The sequence below is a fragment of the Notolepis coatsorum genome (assembly GCF_963971535.1).
Source record: "Notolepis coatsorum genome assembly, chromosome: 8".
NCBI classification, from domain to species: Eukaryota; Metazoa; Chordata; class Actinopteri; order Aulopiformes; family Paralepididae; genus Notolepis; species Notolepis coatsorum.
In genome coordinates, this window is record NC_140172.1 from 144293110 (window position 1) to 144313227 (window position 20118).

The 20118-nt window shown below is 42.2% G+C and overlaps 2 protein-coding genes across 2 annotated transcripts in view; both read left to right on the plus strand.

Annotated features, from left to right (window-relative positions):
* Positions 1 to 712: 712 nt before the first annotated feature.
* On the plus strand, positions 713 to 18763 carry LOC311233623 (GTPase IMAP family member 9-like; the record flags this gene model as incomplete). Its single annotated transcript, XM_084320589.1, is given in 3 exon segments — positions 713 to 1048; positions 1051 to 1239; positions 18740 to 18763. Coding segments are annotated over 3 exon segments (549 nt in total).
* LOC311233115 (uncharacterized protein) overlaps positions 18586 to 20118 on the plus strand; it is a 486775-nt gene continuing 485242 nt past the window's right edge. Inside the window, exon 1 of the mRNA XM_084320005.1 lies at positions 18586 to 18688. The gene's annotated coding sequence lies outside the window, so the exon portion shown is untranslated. The remainder of the gene's footprint in view (positions 18689 to 20118) is intronic.

Sequence of the window (20118 nt, forward strand, 5' to 3'; positions counted from 1 at the left end):
TGGTTCAAATCCCGGTGTTTCCAATATGATTTTTTTGAATATAATATTAATGATTATACGCCAAAGTAGCCTGGTTTTAAGTTAAAATATTAGAAATCTACATGCATTGAGGATGTCATTCTTTATATAGCTCTCAACGTGCACCAAATTGAATTATTCCTATATTGCAAAAAGAAGGACCCCGGTCTTGAACCCGGGTCGTCCGTGTGGAAGTCAAAAGAACAACCCGTTAGACCACATTAGAGATAAGTTAAACATTGACTATACATCAATCAATGGGCAAGAAAGCCGTCTCGTAATTCTGTATAACAGTTAACTAGTTATTTTCGCTAGCAAGATCTCATTTGATTATTCAATCCAGCAGGCAAGTTTAAAGAAATATAATCTGATTGATTGGGGTAATGAGGGACTTAGAATTAGCCTATAGATAACGCATTTAACTTGTCGGCGAGGCGATTGAGCCTATTGCAATCTGTCAATAAAGTCTTAAATCAATTAATCAATCAATGCCGTTGAGAATCAGGGTCTCTGCCATCGATACGTGCTGGCTTTCCACCTAAAACGGGAGCGCGCATCTAGCCTGACTCTCAAGTCTGGCTTGAGTTAACGAGACTGAATCCAGGTTTGTGAAACAGGAAAATCCCGGCTTCGAACATCGGGTTAACTGAAGCTGGATAATGGACATCTTGATCGACTTAGTTGAACCACGTACATGAAACAGGGCCCTGGTCCTCATGTGTTCCTGGTTGTGATCAGGATTGGAAAATACACGGAAGAAGAGAAGAACGCAGTGGAGATGATTCAGAAGATCTATGGTGATCAGGCAGCCATGTACACCATGGTTCTCTTCACTAACCGTGACCAGCTTGATAAAGGTCAGTCAATTGAAGAGTTTGTGCATGGCAGTCCAGATCTCCATGGATTCGTTTCCAAATGTAACAACCGGTATCACTTCTTCAACAATAAAGACGAGGAGGACCGCTCTCAGGTCACTGAGATGCTTGAGAAGATCAAGAAGATGGTGACGGAGAATGGAGGAAGCCACTACACACCAATGACATGTTCCAAGAGGCTGAGAGAGCCATAGAGGAGGAGAAGCAGAGGATTCTGAACGAGAGGGAGGAGCAGATACGCAGAGAGGAGGAGAGAATTAAGAGAAAGCATGTGGAAGAGCTAAGGGGCGCTCGGGAGGAGGGGAAAGAAGAGATGCAGAGGAAGCATGAGGCAGAATTGAAGAAGGTGAGAGAAGATGAAGTCAGAGAAGCCAGAGAAAGAGCTGAGAGACGCAACAATTGGATTGTGATTACTACAAGTGTTGTTGGAACAGGAGCACTTTTAGTAGGTAAAATGATAATAAAATGAAAAAAAATGGAAAAGAAAAGTGGGTGCAGTAGTAGGAGGAGCAGTAGCTGCAGTAGTAGGAGGAGCTGTAGATGCAGTAGCTGCATTTTTTTAGGCGCTTGGAGCTTTGAGTAATTGCAAAACTAAAGGGTGCAGTAGTGGGTGCAGGAGTAGGAGTAGTTGTAGGTGCAATAGAAGTAGGAGCTGTCGCTGCAGTTGAGGCTGCTTTTGGATACTATAAATGAACGTGAATCATGCCTTGGATAAATACATTCACATCAGACACATCATTGGTGTGGAAACTGCTTCAAGAGTAATCAATGTGATGCCTATTAAAATTAATATAATTTTTACCTGTGTCATGTGTCTTTTGATGTGAGGACTTTGCTCAGTTTTTTACCAATAAAGTAACTACTAGGGCTGGCATTGGCAGACATACCAATGATATACACAGTTTACCTAGTAACAAACCGCCAACTCTGAAGACATTTTGCAACATCTCTGAGGCGGAACTTCATAAAATTGTAATGCAGAATAAATCTTCAACCTGCAATCTCGACAACGTTCCCACAACCTTTTTTAAGAATGTCTTCGATGTCTCTCTGAATAATTTCGAAAAATAATTAATACATCTCTTGAGACTGGAGTTTTTCCCAATGCTTACAAAACTGCTGTTGTAAAACCATTACTGAATAAATCAAATGTCCTAAGCAACTATAGGCCTATTTCCAAATGACCTTTTATGAGTAAATTACTAGAAAAAACTGTTTTTAATCAATTGAATACTTTTTTTTTAATGTAAAATGGTATATTAGAGAAATTGCTCGTTTAAAGTCTATTTTTCCCAAACAATGTGGTGAAACATTCCACAAAGCAATAGCAACTCAAGTTGGAACAGGCCGGTCGTTTTGAAACCTGACACGTGTGTGTAGTGAGAAAGCTCAGGGAGCAGTAGCCAAACAAAAAAAACATCAGAATAAAGCAGAAGAATAATATCATAGATCTACCAGGTCACCCACACTAGTAAAGAGCATGCAATGTTCTTTCAACACGTCTTTTATACCTTCATTGTGCTACACCAGGAAACTCATTTAACTTGTCCTTTATGATAAATGTTGGTTTGCTATTAGTCAATATTAGAGTTGAGGACTACATTTACATTTACATTTAGGACTATATGAATAACTTAGTTCTCTCTCAATCTCATGAATATGCATGAACAGCCAAATTAAAAATCAGATGTGCCCTATTGTCCTTACTTGTGTCACTGTAGCCAACCTTTCACTTTGGGGTTTTAAACATGGGTTCTCGTTTCCAGCATTGCCTACTAGCTCTTATTGTCTATGCAGTCTCTCTGAATAATTTCGAAAAATAATTAATACATCTCTTGAGACTGGAGTTTTTCCCAATGCTTACAAAACTGCTGTTGTAAAACCATTACTGAATAAATCAAATGTCCTAAGCAACTATAGGCCTATTTCCAAATGACCTTTTATGAGTAAATTACTAGAAAAAACTGTTTTTAATCAATTGAATACTTTTTTTTTAATGTAAAATGGTATATTAGAGAAATTCCAGTCTGGTTTTAGGTAGGACGGAGACAGCTCTGGTTAAAATAACAAATTATCTCAGGATTAACCCTTTCACTACCACACTACCAAGGGGTTAACCCTTTCACTGCGACAATACAGAAGGTATGCCACACGACAAAGGGTTAACATTCTGTAGTGTGGTAGTGACAGGGTTAATACTGATGCCGGCAGAGTCTCTTCTTTTGGACTTGAGCGCTGCATTGGACACTCGATCATAGCATTCTAATAAACCGCTTTAAAAACTGCGTTGGATTATCTGATCTGCACGGAATTGATCTGTCCTATCCATTTGACCAGCGCTTGACATTGTTGTTTCAAATGTTTTTTTTTTACTGTTGTGTCAATAAAGTATCCAATCAATACATTTTTTTAAAGAATTGGTTTTTGAAAATATACACTTTGACTGCTGTTTTGATAGGGTTAGGGTCTTTACTCTTGGCTACAATTGAAAAAGAAACACAACATCACTTAATACGGACTGTATTGATGTATTTGTGCAATGTGAAATAAGGCTTAAGAGGTTAATATAGACCCATTAATGTAGAACTATATACTGAGTTGATTGACACCTCCCATAAGTCTCTACGACAAACAGTTATTTGTGTGTGTGTGTGTTTTTCCCAGTGAAAGTGTAAGAGGCTCATTTATGTGTGACCTCACTGCCAGCCTTAATTGATTCAAATCTTAAGACACACATCCATCCTCAATGCATTTCAATGAGGCGGCGCTTCTCTCACTTTTTAGAGTACAATAAAAGCAAAACCATACGAGATAAAGCTTAGATATTTAATATGAGGGAGTTGATGAAGCTTTATGTGCAATTATATTCATTCAACAATTGTGGCCTCTGTGGCGATCTAAATACATGTGAAAAGGGAGTGGAGAGTCCATTAAGGCGCTCCCATAGTCCAGCAGACTGTACACAGAGCAGACTCCGCGGATGTCCGCGCGGCTCTTTGAGCTTTCATAGTCCAGCAGATCTCAGCGGACGTCCGCGGTCTATTTCCTACATTTCTCGCACCAGTTTTACTACATTTCCCACAATTCTGTCTGTTCTACTGGAGGGAACATTATCAGCGAGAGCGAGAGCGAGAGAGAGAGAGAGAGAGCGAGAGAGAGAGCGAGAGAGAGAGAGAGAGAGCGAGAGAGAGAGAGAGAGAGAGCGAGAGAGAGAGAGAGAGAGAGAGAGAGAGAGAGAGAGAGAGAAGAGCTTCACGGGCTCATCTCTCTCCTCGCGCCGCGGCGTCACATTAAATGCAGTTCGATGTCAACCAAAACGCCGAGCAGCGTTTTGTGTGACACCAAGTCAGCGGCGCGGATGTCCGCGCCTCAGAAAATAGGAGCGTCGCACCTGTGGGTCTGCTGTCCGCAGAGATCAAAGCTCAAGAGTCCGCGCGGACGTCCGCGGAGTCTGCTCTGTGTACAGTCTGCTGGACTATGGGAGCGCCTAGTGTGTAGGTGGAGTGTGACTGTCAAACAAATGGCTACAAAATTATTGAAATGTCCAATTCCATGAATTTCTTTTATGACTGAGGGGACAGTCGTGGCATCATTTTGATGTCTTGTTTTTATATCTAGGTGCAAAATGTAGGCCAATGTCGCAATTTAAAAAAACATCTTGCAAAAACAAAATTAAATCAGTTTTCGACAGTTTTCAACATTCCACCATTCATTCCTATGGAGCAAAATTGCTCGTTTAAAGTCTATTTTTCCCAAACAATGTGGTGAAACATTCCACAAAGCAATAGCAACTCAAGTTGGAACAGGCCGGTCGTTTTGAAACCTGACACGTGTGTGTAGTGAGAAAGCTCAGGGAGCAGTAGCCAAACAAAAAAACATCAGAATAAAGCAGAAGAATAATATCATAGATCTACCAGGTCACCCACACTAGTAAAGAGCATGCAATGTTCTTTCAACACGTCTTTTATACCTTCATTGTGCTACACCAGGAAACTCATTTAACTTGTCCTTTATGATAAATGTTGGTTTGCTATTAGTCAATATTAGAGTTGAGGACTACATTTACATTTACATTTAGGACTATATGAATAACTTAGTTCTCTCTCAATCTCATGAATATGCATGAACAGCCAAATTAAAAATCAGATGTGCCCTATTGTCCTTACTTGTGTCACTGTAGCCAACCTTTCACTTTGGGGTTTTAAACATGGGTTCTCGTTTCCAGCATTGCCTACTAGCTCTTATTGTCTATGCAGGCAGTATCACAGAACTGTGTCTATGTGTGTCACTCACTCACTGAGTGCCCATCCTCATGTACCTCTCTGAGATTTAATAAAGAACAAAGAAGGGAGTCTGCTTGATAAATCATGCGCTGGAAGACAGAGAAAAAGAGGACAAAGGAAAGCCTCCACTTTTGCAGGTGGGTCGGTACGCAGTGGAGTCTAGGAGGCTGTAGATGTTATCCTCTGAATGATATTGACATCACAGGTTTGAGTATTACTTCTCTGGTTTGGGAAATGTGTTTTGTTCACGTTTTCACCAAGAGACAGGCAGTCAAGAGTTTGTACTTAACCTGCACATGTGGGCCCTTTTGAGGACGATTTGCCCACCGGCACTTTGGATTGAGGCTCAGTGATTAAGTCCTGTTCCACACAGAAATGAAAGAAGACTTTGATTAACTGATGAGTATTTGTGGAAGAGGGTTGAGCGAAGGTGGAATGGTCTGCAGATAAATTGTTTGATGTGTAAAGGTCGACATCTAGTGGACAAAACGTATAACACACTCCCCAAGTAATGAGACTATCAAGGTTGATATTGTATGACATTGTATTCTAGTTTCAAACCTGCTGCAGCCTGCAGGGACCCAATTTTCCAGTTATGAATATATATATATGTCTCTTCTAAAACTGCATAGAACACCTTAAATTGAAAGGACCATTTCTGAAGTGTGGACCCTGCTTTAATAAAGCACTTCAAAATGTTTTCTTGATTTACTACCACTGGCAGCCCACCCCACCCCTTGGATCCTTTATTGTCCTGCATGAAAGGTGGCACCCCTGAGTGTTCTTGCCATCAGTTTCTATGCAGGCCAAATACAATAGGAACGGTGTCACTCTCCTACGCTACGCTCGGAGGGAGGATACCGCAGGCGGAAGACGGCCGCTGCTGCTGGAGCTGGACCGAGTCATGTGAGACAAGCCGGCAGCAGCGCGGCGCACGGGGCCGGGGAGAAACCACCGCCTCGCCGCGCTGGCGCTTCGCAGCGCGTCTCAGGCGAGAGTGTAAAGGGGGGCGTAATAGCATAGGTCAGTGGCCAATCAGAGGAACCCGGAAACACAACTTCGTTGGGTAAAGCATACACGCGTCCAGGAGCACTCACACAAGGGTACTACGACTATGCTTGCACCTCATGGTACCAAAGCACCTCAAAGGCGCTAAAAACAAAATTACAAACATCTCAAAACAAACTGGTCAGACTACTGCTTGACCTTACTCCTAGAACCCACCTCACCCCTGCCCACTTTGACAACCTAGGATGGCTTAGAGTAGACGACAGAGTACAGCAACTTGCAATGGGCCTGGTCTACAAGATACACTACACGACCAAGGTACCCATGTACATGTCAAAATACTTCCCAAAGGTCAGTGAATACCACGAATACCACAACTCCAGAGGGAGCTCAACAAATCATGTTAAACCCAGATTCGGCTCAAAAAAGGGACTAAACACGTTTCGCAATTATGCCACATCAATGTGGAACGCCCTACCCAAAGCTGTAAAGGAATGTGAATCACTACCCACTTTCAAAAACACTCTCAAAGAACACCTACGGGAGACTGCAATTCAAAACTGGCCCATGTAAATGTCCTAACCCAGTTGTACAATAAAGACCAAGCATGGCTTTGTCAGTATTCCAATGTACAGTGCCCCCCCCCCCCCCCCGACCACCCCCCCCCCCCACCTCCAATGTACAGCCCCACCCAACCCCACCCCACCTACCCAACCTCCTCCAATGTACAGTTTCTATGTCAAATGTATGTCAGTATTCCAATGTACAGTGTCCCCCCCCCCTACCCAACCTCCTCCAATGCACAGTTTCTATGTCAAATGTATATACACTCTTTTTCTGGATTTTTTTAGTATCACAAACAGTACTGTATTTGCAAATCTGGTATGTCATAAATGTATAGATGTAGCAGTACTGTCTATCTGTATGTCGTGTGTGTCATATGATGAATTGAAAATGGGGGACCCTGATGTAAACAAGACAAACATCTTTCTCTGGTCTGCATCCCCTTAACAATTGTGTGTATTGAGCCGTACTGTATTGTACCCATTCTGCAATCTGTTAAATAAAGTTTACATTCTTCATTCATTCAGAGAGCCCCCCCCCCCCTCATCCGCATGCGCAGTAGTGCAAAACAAGGTACACGCCCCGACGCCCAGCAGCGTCGCGAACGCGGAACTGGAAATCGGTTGGTACCGCCCAGCAGCGTGATTACCAAAGGTAGCCGCATTTCTGGCATACGTTTCTGGTCATGTGACATGTGCGCCCAATAGCGTGACGACTCGAGCTGTGTCTTTGTCCCATTTCCACGTCAAACAGCCTGCAAACTACCTGGCGTTCTATCGCCATGCTCTAAGACAAACTCTAACCTTAACCAACTTCGAAGATTGCCTAAGCTTAACCAGTGTAGAAACTGGCGTCGGCCAATCAGAGAGCGTCTGCCAGAAATGCGGCTACGGAAAGTATAGACGGAACTGGAAATCGGTTGGTAAAAGTATAGACGCCGCCCAACACAGTGAAACCGAGTTTGCGCGCGGCTGCTGCACAGTATTTCCGGACCCCTACGAGCCAGGTGAGCTGCGTTGTGTTACTCTCCGTCTGATAAACGCTTATAACAGTTGTAATTCGTGTTTTAAACGTTATCTACTTGTTGCTACATGTACCGTAAAATAGTCCACTCATCCTGTGTGTACATTCTGTTCGGATCCAAGATCACTAACCCACCTTTGTGTTAGTTTAGTCTCGGAGAAAGTAGCCTAATGCTAACGAGACCGCCTGTTTGCTAGCTCCTGTTTGCTAGCTCCTTGCTAGCTTACATAGCTCCTGTATAGCTAGCTAGCTTGCTACTAGCTGTTGGATATTACTAGCTAGCTTGCTACTAGCTGTTGGATATTACTAGCCAGCTTGCTACTAGCTATTGTCTATTACTAGCTTGCTAGTAAAAGCCCTCGGCTTTGAACTCGGCAGAATCTGCAGCTGGCTTTGATAAACCCTCAGGGTTAGTGCCCTCAGGGTAAAGATACAAGGCTTTTTATATCAGGGCATCTGCCCTGCGACCCTGTCTCTTATGAGATAAATTACTGACCCTCGAGCCGTAGCCAATAACGGCTGATCCTATCAACAAGAGCCTAAGGGTTTAGACATAGTAACAAAATAACTGCAGGAATCAATACATCGGTTTTAATTGTTGTCAGTAACATTATACTTTTTTTTACTGACTGTTAGTACAGGTATATGGGTAAAAAAAGGCAGACAAGGTAGATGTCAGCATATATTGATTGGACATTTTATTAACAGATTGCAGAATGGGTACAGTACAGCTCAATACACACAATTGTCAAGGCGAAAGTCTTTCTCTGGTCTGCATCCCCTTAACAATTGTATGTATTGAGCCAGGGTTAGAAATTAACATTTTTTTTCAAGGGCTTTTTTTGCCCCCCTTAATTGATTTTCGGGGGCTTTTTTTGTATTTCGGGGGCACTGAATTTTTATGATGAAAATTAACATAAGGATTATAAAACATTGTTGACACTTTTTTTTACAGTCTTCGTCCCTATGTTTGATAATGTAATGTTAATGTCTCCATATATAGGGCTCTACGCTAACCTTTTTCCCAAGGAGCACATGTGCTCCTAAATAAAATGTTAATAAATAAAATCTAAATAAAAATTTAGGAGCACACAAAGAAATTTAGGAGCACAGTGAAAATTGTTCAAGTAACACAGAGTTTATTAACTATTTATCTCATGCATTATTATACTGTGCGTGTGCACACTATGAATTGAAAATGGGGGACCCTGATGTAAACAAGACGAAAGTCTTTCTCTGGTCTGCATCCCCTTAACTTGTGTGTATTGAGCTGTACTGTATTGTACCCATTCTGCAATCTGTTAATAAAGTTTTCAATCAATCAAACGCAAAGGATATCGGTTGTCAAGCTGCTTTTGTATGTTGTAGTGTTGTTATGATACCAACATTTTGACTTTGATACAGATAGGAAAGGTAATGGAATATATTATTAGATGACAGAACATTGAAAATTCTTTATACAATTATTTAATTCATTATGAAATAGAAATTCAGTTTTTGGGTGGAACGTTTGTTGCAAGGAGGGAGGAGGCGGGGACCGCTGCGTGTTACACACAACACGGAGAAATGGTCTAGCTGCTTCGGTGCGTCGTTAACGTTAACGTCGGAAGAAATTCCCCACTAAGCCCTAAATTCAGAGCAGAGCAGTATCCTAATGACTTTTATGCTTCAGTCGATAAGGTGTTTTGCGAATTCTGTCAACATACCGTGGGGACTGGACCCGCAAAAACACGTGCGAATATCACTTCAAAAGCCATGTCAGCCGGATTCCTCTCTTTCTCCTCGTCTCTCTTTTGCTCAAAATAAAAATGAATGGGCTTCATGGCTGGCTGATTTTTTTGCGTTGTCTGATTCTGAATGTATAACTTGCCTAAGCCGGTACTGTGACTTTGTTTTCGGGCGCTACTGTGATTGGACGTTTATGCGCCTTGTGTAATGTGGGACTATTATAACAGCGGAGCTGTTTTGTAATCGTCACTCGTCTCGAGTAAATGATTTTTCCGGGTGGCGCACACACACATATTATTAGGGCCAAATACAAGGGAAATGCTTGCACTGTAGATCATATATAATTATATATATAATTAGTAAACTGTCGGGGCATTTTCTGCCCCCCTTAACTGATATTCGGGGGCATTTTGTCCATTTTCAAGGGCATTTTGCCCCGAGCCCCCGTTAATTTCGAACCCTGTATTGAGCTGTACTGTACTGTACCCATTCTGCAATCTGTTAATAAACTTTTCAATCAATCAAAGTCTCCCATTTTCAATTCATATTATGACATACAGATAGACAGTACTGCTACATCTATACATTTATGACACACCAGATTTACAAATACAGTACTGTTTGTGATACAAAAAGAGTAAGAAAGAGTATATACATTTGAGGGGGAAGAAACTGTACATTGGAGGAGGTTAGGTGGGGGGGGGGGGGCGACTGTACATTGGAGGGGGTTGGGTAGGTGGGGGGGGGGGACTGTACATTGGAGGGGGTTAGGTGGGGGGGGGGGGGGGACTGTACATTGGAGGGGGTTGAGGTTTTGAAGGTGGGTAGATTCACATTCCTTCACAGCTGTGGGTAGGGCGTTCCACATTGTTGTTGCATAGTTGCAAAACGTGTTTAGTGCCTTGTTTGAGCCGAATCTGGGTTTAACATGATTTGTGGAGCTACCTCTTGTGTTGTGTTTGTGGTATTCACTGACCTTTGGGAAGTATTTTGACATGTACATAGTCGCTGATAACAAACTTCCATTGCACCTGGGTAAAACGGAATCCATTCTCTTTGGATCAAATTGCAAACTCAGCAAGGCCAATGTCTTATCTGTTACAGTGGTAGGGATGGGTATCTTTAGGATTTTATCGATACTACTACTCTTAGCGATACTGCTTAACGGTTCGGGAATTTATCGATACTCTTATCGGTTCTTTTTGAGTATTTTGCACACACAAAAATATTATTAACACTTTAACTGCCGGGAAACGCTTTACAGCGTCATTCCCGGCCATGCTCAAGTTGCCGAAGACGCTTTACAGCGTCTTTAATATCAATATTTCAAAAATCTGGGATCGGATTCATATTTCCCCTCCGCTGGCCTGAGATCCACCAGGAGGACCCACTGAGCTCTCTGGCGGTTCAGGAGCGCCATCTGGTGGCCGATCGGCGCAATCGCCAAACAGGAAGTGCAGTGGAGGTTGTGCTGGTCGGCCATATTACTTCCGGGCACTCGCTATAGGTCCCGGGACTCGATCTCGACACAATACATAGCGATCCGTTGCCAATAACTCGATAAACAACATGATTTGGACGTATATAGTATTATACAAGCTGGAAATGGACCGGGTAAATCGACATCCCATAATGGTAAAATTTCTACTCTACGATGATCGCCCAACGGCGCGCGGAGACTGGGGTGAGTTTTAGCGTGTAAAATTACCGTCTTCGATACTAACTGCTATGATCAACATTTGACCCACATTAGATGATTGGTATAACGCTGCCCACGGAATTATAAACACCCCCTAGCCCATCCGGTCAACATCAGATGACGTCTAGTTGGAATTTTTTATATCGCGCCGATTGCCATAAAACTGTATTGCATCATCAATATAATGCATTTGGGGCTATAGATCACGTTCTGGAGAAAGCTGCAGAAAGAGATGAAAACATACATTAGACCATACATACATACATTAGACCATACTTTACTATGAATATGTGAATGAAAAAGTTTAACGTTGCTACACAATGAACAATACATATAGGACTTTGAATGGGCCCTAATAATGGCAATGTAGCAATAGAATTTAAAAAGTTATAGCCCTGCAAAGAAGGGGAATTTCTCCATAGACAAATAGCGCTGGCAATCCAGTCATTTTCCGGATTTCTGGTCGGCACCCATAGTGTTAAGAACATAATCGACATTGCTTTATTATTCTTTAATATAACTATATTAGATATTACTGCACATGGCTACTTTTTGATCAATTAATACAAGCAGTCAGATAAATTAACTATTTTGGGACTTTCTATTTAATTTACAAAGTACTTGAATCAGAATGTCCCACCCAATACCCAGCTGTTAAAAACGGTTCAATACTCTATTTTATTAGTAGAGGCTGTGACACTATTTCACCCTATCCTCTGTCATCCTTCCTCTAGCTCAGGGGTGGCCAACCAGTCAGACAGAGACTAAGAGCCACAAAAATTACTGTGGTACCACAAAGAGCCACAGTCACGCACCCTTCATGTGTTTATAGGTCTCACCCTCTGGCCTCTGAAGTTGCTAATGTCTTTTTTATTTGGGCCTCACAGGGTTAAAAGTACCCTGTGAGACCCACGGTTGCAAAATTACAAAATCACTTTTAGCCATTTAAAAAAATAATGTTTATTTAAAGTGTTAAAGGGGAACTATTTGACTATTTCTTTCACTATTTGCACACTTTTACACAATTCCTGTGAGTCTATGGAACACATAGGTTTTTTTCAAAAAAAAAAAGCATTGTTTTGTATTTCTAATCAAGTACTCAAAAACCGCATTTTTCTACCTCAAGATCTTAAGCCGTTTTGAGGCTGGGCTCCAACCACTGTGTGGCCTGGTGCCAACTGCCACATTATTATGCAGCTGAGAAATCTCTGACATCACAGATATGCACATTTTCAGATGACTCAGTTCAGTGAGGGTGAATATTGTGAGAGGAGAATTGGAAGAATGCGCCAATATGAGAATTAGAGACATAGATCCTATTAATATAAGCCCACATAGCTAAGAAACAATGGTAAACACTGAAAAAGGCCATTTATAAGATAGTTCCCCTTTAAGCACATGTATAGTCAATTGGTCCTGTTCAGCCTCACAATGCTATTTGATAGTAAATGTGTTTATATGTCCCACCCTCTGGCCTCTGAAGTTGCTAATGTCTTTTTAATTTGGGCCTCACAGGGTTAACCTCTTAAGCCCAAGATATACAGTAAAAGTGTATATTTTCAGCATTACGTTTGTTTACCAATTATTTTAACTGTTATTAGTGAAATATAAGATTATAGAAATCTCAGGGCATTGAGTCAGAAACCGGCGCACATTGACAGGAGGAAGTGGCACATCCAAAAGTGAGTGTAGTCTTTTGAAGGAAGAGACTCAGGGCGTTCAAATTTCGAAAAACTACCCTACCCAGCTCACACCAGCCCCTGTCAATCATCTGACTTCTGGATTTACTTTTTTATTTCTCTTATTTTTTGGGATTATCTCCCACAAACCTGAACGTTATTGCCATAAAACAGAACACAGTTAGTTTCTCTACCTTTCTGTGAATGTCTTGCAAAAACAGTGTTGCAATATGATGAAAAATGGTGGAGAAATTTACATTATAAAAAGATGGCAGAATTCAGTACTGTATCTACAAAACCTTCTGTTTAATCATCTTCCCTTTATTCATTTGCTTAGATTTTTCAGGTCTGGTCAATTTTAGCATGGTGTTATTCACAGTCAAAGATAAATTTTTTTTTAAATAGAATTGATATTCTCCTTTGGTTACAATTTACTCAAGCCTAGTAACAGACACACTATTTCTGACACTGATCCATATATGTCCCTAGATTCAGATACCAAGAACATGCAAATGGACCATTTAAAAAAAAATTGTGAATGTTTATTCTACGTCCTTATGGAATGAGTTTTTTTTTTATGGCAGAGCCGCACATTGACGGGCATGCGAGCCGCGGGTTGGCCACCCCTGCTCTAGCTGCTAGGGTGAAGGGACTTTGGGCTTGGCTGAGACCGGTGGTGGTAGAGGGAGGAGGGGTGGGCTGGGACATGGTGGCTGCAGCCTCAGCCTGACGATCTATAAAAAGTTGTCATCTTTCAAATATATTTGTAGCTAAACAATTAGCTAAGCAATTATATTTTATTTATTAGCCTATTCGTAATAATTCGTTATTAGCCTAGCTAACTCCGTATCTTGGCTTACCTGCAGTGGATGTGGATGCAGATGGAACACTGTGAGCAAAGCAGTCAAAAACGGTGCATTTCTGCACACTAATATTATGTTTTGCCAACAGATGTTTTGATAAATTGCTCGTATTGCCACCCTTACTGCCAAATGTTTTGTTGCACTTGTGGCAACGTGCGTTGCCGGCATCGACTCTCGTAAAGTATACCCATACTTTCGAGCGCTTCGCTCTCTCCGCCATGGCGAGCGCATGCAGAGCTGTCTGTGTGCAGCACGCTTCAGCAGCACGGAGCCACGGACAGGCACCTCCCTTAAGTACCCGTATGTGTGAGTGTGAGCGGCTCGCGACGAGTGTGTGTAATAATGGCTCGCTGCGCCTCGCTTCTCGTGCAGAGACAGAGAGAGGAGAGATAGTTCGCAACGTTTAAATTCCTCGAAAAAAACCTCATAATAATAATAATTTCTAGAGTATCGATAGCAGTACCGATAACGTCGGAGCTTATCAATACTCAGTTTTTTCTAATTTTGTACCGGTTCCCATTTAGAACCGGGGTCCGTGGTAGGGCTGCACGATTTTGGGAAATAATCGAATTGCGATTTTTCTGACGGATATTGCGATTACATTTGCGATTATAATTTTTTTTAAGCAGCCCCACAGAGGTTTATTGTCAAATGCGGCTTGCATCTGGCCTACGCGGTGGGTCTGTTCGGGACACCGAGTCTGAAAATGTTTCTTTTTACCTGGGAATCGATACCGGTATGGTACCCAACGGTACCTTTTTTCTGTACTTCACTCTCCCTCTCTGAAGTAAACTTCACAACACACAATCTAAAACCCCTTACCTCCCTCTCCCAAACTGTTCCTATAACAATTTTTTTTATGTTGCATGATCATGTATATTTATTTTGTATTATAATTTTTTTTGTGTTTAAATATCAACATTATCTGGCAATCCTCAGTAAATACTATCAAACTCCTGATGTCAGACCAGATATGAGACGCGTGCACACACACACACAGAAAAGGAGAATGGCTTAAATGATTTTAGAATACTTCAGCTAATGAAGTTAAATGTTTATTATCATCAACTATCCAGTTCGTTTTTATAGTGCAACGTTTTTCTACTTTTCTACATTAATTGAACCAGTAGAGAGATGCCCCCCCGAGCCCCGCTCCCCCCCACCCTTTCCTTACTCAGCTCAGATGTTTTCTCTGGCTTGAGCAGGGTTAGCTAGGAACAGCTTTCTCAAGCTTCGCACCTTGGGCATGGAATGGGCTACAGCAGGGGTTCTCAACCTTTCTGCTGCCAAGGCACCCCTGTGTCCAATAAAATATCCCAGGGCACCCCTACATACGATAAAGACTTTTCCGGTCCTGTCTTTTTTGCTACAATGATGACAAAAGTGCTTGCTTTCAAAATAACGTTTATTTAACCCATTGAAACCGGGAAACACATTTGTGTGTATATGCAGGCTATATAATGCATTATTAGCAGGCGTTTCAGGTCTAAATGTATAAATAAATATAGCAATAGTGTGACCATTTCTCAAACAGAAAATCATGTATTTTTTTTTAAATACAGAAAAGGATCACACAACATGATAACAGTCTGGTTTAGCATGAGAACACAACATGATAACAGTCTGGTTTAGCATGAGAACACAACATGATAACAGTCTGGTTTAGCATGAGAACACAACATGATAACAGTCTGGTTTAGCATGAGAACACAACATGATAACAGTCTGGTTTAGCATGAGAACACAACATGATAACAGTCTGGTTTAGCATGAGAACACAACATAATAACAGTCTGGTTTAGCATGAGAACACAACATTGCAGCTGCACTGTTTGACTGGGGCAATCTCAGCGGTCGAATTGGTACTGGAAGGTACTGAATTGGTATTGGTAACTGTAACCTGTTTCGATGGACGAGTTAAAAACTTGTCCATTTTGTGTGAAAATTCAGCTTTGCGGTTCACGTTGGAAATATTATTCTAGTGAGGTGACGATTGATTATGACATCACATCCCTGCAGAGTGCCTTTTACTGTTTATCTGTTAAATACAGTTTTCATTCATTCATTCATTTACATTTTTTATCATAATAATCATAACACAGCGGCTGATACACTCACTTGTTCTGCAAGTAGACCATCGCCGTCGGAAGCGTGTAATTAGCACTTTTCAGAAGCTGTGTGGTCCGGTCTTGAACTTTCCATAACGTGTCTCGATAAATCCATTTGATTAGATCCAGCACTGAATGCATTTAGTGATTATTATCACGACGACGATTGCGATAGCCGATTTGCATTTCCTTGATAACGGACATAGGACCCGTGATGTCACACGAATGCGACTGCTCTGGAAATGCGTTGGAAAATCTGTTGGTAAAAGTAATGACGCCTGCCGCGGACGTTAAGTTGGTGAAGTTTCTATAATAACTTTACGAAACGTGTGATCGATTTCTTTTTTAGTTCATGTTATTAGATTAGGCAATTATTGTATACACATGAAGCACTAGATAGACTATTTTGTTTAGTTAAATAGTTGCAGGGCTGTAGTTAACTTTTTTTGCACATAGCACTGGTGCTACAGAGGTTGATAGTTTTGTAGCACAGGCCAAAATCTTGTAGCACAAGTATAAAACGTGTTATATTTGTAACAGTCACAAATGTGCCTATTGTATTTGTGTTATTTAGTTGCAATTGTTTTATGTTGCATGATCATGCATACATTTATTATGTATTGTATTTTTTGTTTAAATATCAACATCATCTGTCTGTCCACCCTCAGTACATTGACTATCAATATAATATACTCGTCTGACTTCATCATATCTTTTCAAGTCCTCCTTCCAAGTCCCCACTCTGCTGTTCTCTGTCACTCTGAACAGGGCTTTAGCTTGTTGTTAGCTAATGCTAACGGGGCATTAATTCCGGTCTTAAACACGACGTGGTGATAAAGGAATGGCAAGGATTGCAAAGCATGTTATATGCATTTGACCCGTTGCGGAATAAAACAGCAGGGATTTGTTTTGGGTCGCGAAAACACTATCCTTGCTCTGAGTCTGTTGCAATGTCCGCGTTCCAGACAGACGCTACTGCTACTACTGAGACGGCAGAACGCTACTGCTGTGTGGAGATGCATCCTATTGGCTGTGTGCTGGAGCGGATATGAGTCACGACACCACGGATTTTCAAAATAAGAGTATCATAATGACCTTAATGTTGCTAGCTTTCGGAGCCTAGTTATTATAGCTGGAGCTGCGCGTGGGCATAAATGAGACCCGCTATAGGATTTTCAAAATAAGACTGTTGTCATTCTATATTTTTAAAGAACATTGCCAGGCATCTCGCGGAACCCCTGACAGCTCTCCGCGGAACCCCTGTGTGCCGCGGAACCCCTGTTGAGAACCGCTGGGCTACAGGACCATTACACCCCTTCCTGACAGGGAGCGACGCGAGCGAGCGTGATTGCGAAAATGATTAAAATGTATTCGTTTCAATCAGACTATCCTGACCTGCCGCGAGCGACAGCGAACTGAGCAGCAATGTCGTCCACCCCTCAGATATTCGCTCGCTGTGTCTCTAGTTGAGCGATTACGCGGCCGAGTCCCGCCCCTAAACACTTTTTATTGGTCAAGAATCGCAGCCCCCCCCCACGTGTGCTTCCAGGTAACACACACACACACAGACACACTCGGACACGCGCCGCCTCATATCAGGACAGTGTCGCGCGCGATTTCGTCTCTAGTTCGCTCGCTCGCTCCTCAGGAACCGGTGTTATCCACTTAGACACCCCGGCCTCTCTTGGTGAATTTAAATCTGTATTACATAACTTCCTACAAGAAGAATGTTGCTGCTTTCTGTAGTCGGGTCCCAACTGCAAAATTACTGTATTACCCTGTATTATACACTTTTACTATCATGTAGACTATTCTGCTTTGTTTTTTTGTGTTTACATGTGATGTATTGTATATTGTATATACATGCACATTTATTATGTTCTTGTGTGATGTATCGCACATTTTATTGCTGTGTTCTTGGCCAGGTATCCCTTGCAAAGGAGATCTTGTATCTCAATGGGACTTCCTGGCTAAAAAAAGAAACGTTTTTTTATTTTTATTTTATTTAATTGCAGGCTTGGCGATTTGATGATTGCATCATTCCAAATAGCGATTTCGATTGCAGCCCTAGTCCCTATACAGTGGGTGACAATATTGTCACAAGGAAAATATGAAATTACCTACCTGGGTTCCATCCTAGAGGCAAATCTTTCCTGTGACGAAATGGCAACAAACAAACACGATTTTTGTACAGGATCTCCTCTCTAGTCGGTAAATAAGAATACCTTGAAGACTAACAGGAGCACTCATTCAAGGTTTCTACGACTATGCTTGCACGTTCTCATGGTACCAAAGCACCTCAAAGACCCTAAAAACAAGGCTCCAAACATCACAAAACAAACTGGTCAGGCTACTGCTTGGCCTTACTCTTAAAAACCCACCTTACCCCTGCCCGTTTCGACAATCTAGGACGGCTTAGATTAGACGACAGAGTACAGCAACTTGCAATCGGCCTGGTTTACAAGATACACTACACCACAAAGATACCCATGTACATTTTTACATTTAGTCATTTAGCTGACGCTTTTATCCAAAGCGACTTACAAGTTTTGTACTACAAGACAGCAGGAAGGGTACAACTCTTATCAGCTGAGTAACAAGGTCAGTGAAGTTCATGACCACAACACCAGAGGGAGTTCCACAAATCACGTCCAACCCAGATTCGGCTCAAACAAGGGACTAAACACGTTTCGCCCTGATTATTCAACAAATGCTTTGTGTGTTTACAGTGTGAAGTCTCTGTGACGGAACTCTACTGGACCAAGGCTTTCTACTCAAAACATCTGGATCAAAACCTTCTTCTTGTGGAAACAGACAGCAGACTGGACACCACAACATCTGTAAGTACAATTATGTTTACTTTGTTTTCCTCTTATTGCTCCTCCTTGCAGCGCGGCACTCGAAAGGAGCCTTGAAGTTGTACAATCCCACCTTAATTGTAAAAAATGCCAAATGTTTTACATTTATAGTACTTTACCATCTCCATGGTCAACTGCAGCAATGTCATTTTCTTCACAATAAAAGATTACATTTCTCCAGATACATTTACATTTAGTCATTTAGCTGACGCTTTTATCCAAAGCGACTTACAAGTTCTGTACGACAAGTCATCAGGAAGGGCACAACTCTATCAGCTGAGTAACAATGTTCATCAAAGTGTTGCGTGTTACAGTGTAGGTTAGTTTATTAGGACAAGTGCATGACAGTATGGTTAGTTAGGGTTAGATATTTTAATTTTATTTCTTTTATTTTTATTTCAATTTACTTTTATTATTTCAGATAATGGTTGAAGAAGTGCGTCTTTAGTCGACGACGCAAAAAGATTGGACGGGTTTCGGCTGTCCTAACTGGGGTGGGTAGTTGTGGGGCAAGGACTGAGAATAGGCAACTTCTCTTTGATGACCCTCCCGGAGCTCGGATAGGAGTAGGTCTGAGGTGGCCAGAAGATGCAGAGCGTAGGGGTCTTGAGGGTGTGTAGTTAGAGACCATTGACCGGAGGTAGGCGGGAGCCCATTCCCTTTGCCGCACGGTATGCTAGGTCGAGGGCCTTGAAGCGGATACGTGCAGCAATGGGGGGCCAGTGCAGGTCCCTAAGAAGTGGGGTGACATGGGCCGACTTCGGTAGGTTTGAGATCAGGCGGGCCGCTGCGTTCTGAATGAGTTGAAGAGGCTTGGTGGCAGTGGTCGGGAGGCCAGTGAGCAGTGCGTTGCAGTAGTCGAGGCGGGAGATGACTGTTGATTGGACGAGGAGTTGGGTGGCTTCTTTTGTCAGGAAGGGGCGGATCCTTCTGACGTTGCTCAGGAGGAATCTGCAGGTTCTGGTTGTCGCTGCGATGTGAGCAGAGAAGTTCAACTGGTCGTCGAGGACAACACCAAGGTTCTTGGCGGTCGGGGACGCGGTCACAGCTGCATTCTCGACTGTGATGGAAAGGTCGGTCAGGGGGGAGGATTTGGCCGGCAGGTGGAGCAATTCTGTTTTGCTTAGGTTCAGTTTGAGGTGGTTGGTCATCATCCAGGCGGAGATGTCGGACAGACAGGCCGAGATCCGCTCAGAGACGTGGATATCTGAGGGAGGGAAGGAGAGGAAGAGTTGAGTATCATCGGCATAACAATGATACGAGGTACCCGACGCTACCTCTGATAGCTTTATGTAGCTGTAAAGACATTCATTGTCCATAGACCACAGCAACACTTCTGTATTCTGAAATCATGGGAGAGAGGAGAAAATGAATGAATGTGGATGAGAGCCTTGACGTAAGTGGTTGTAGCT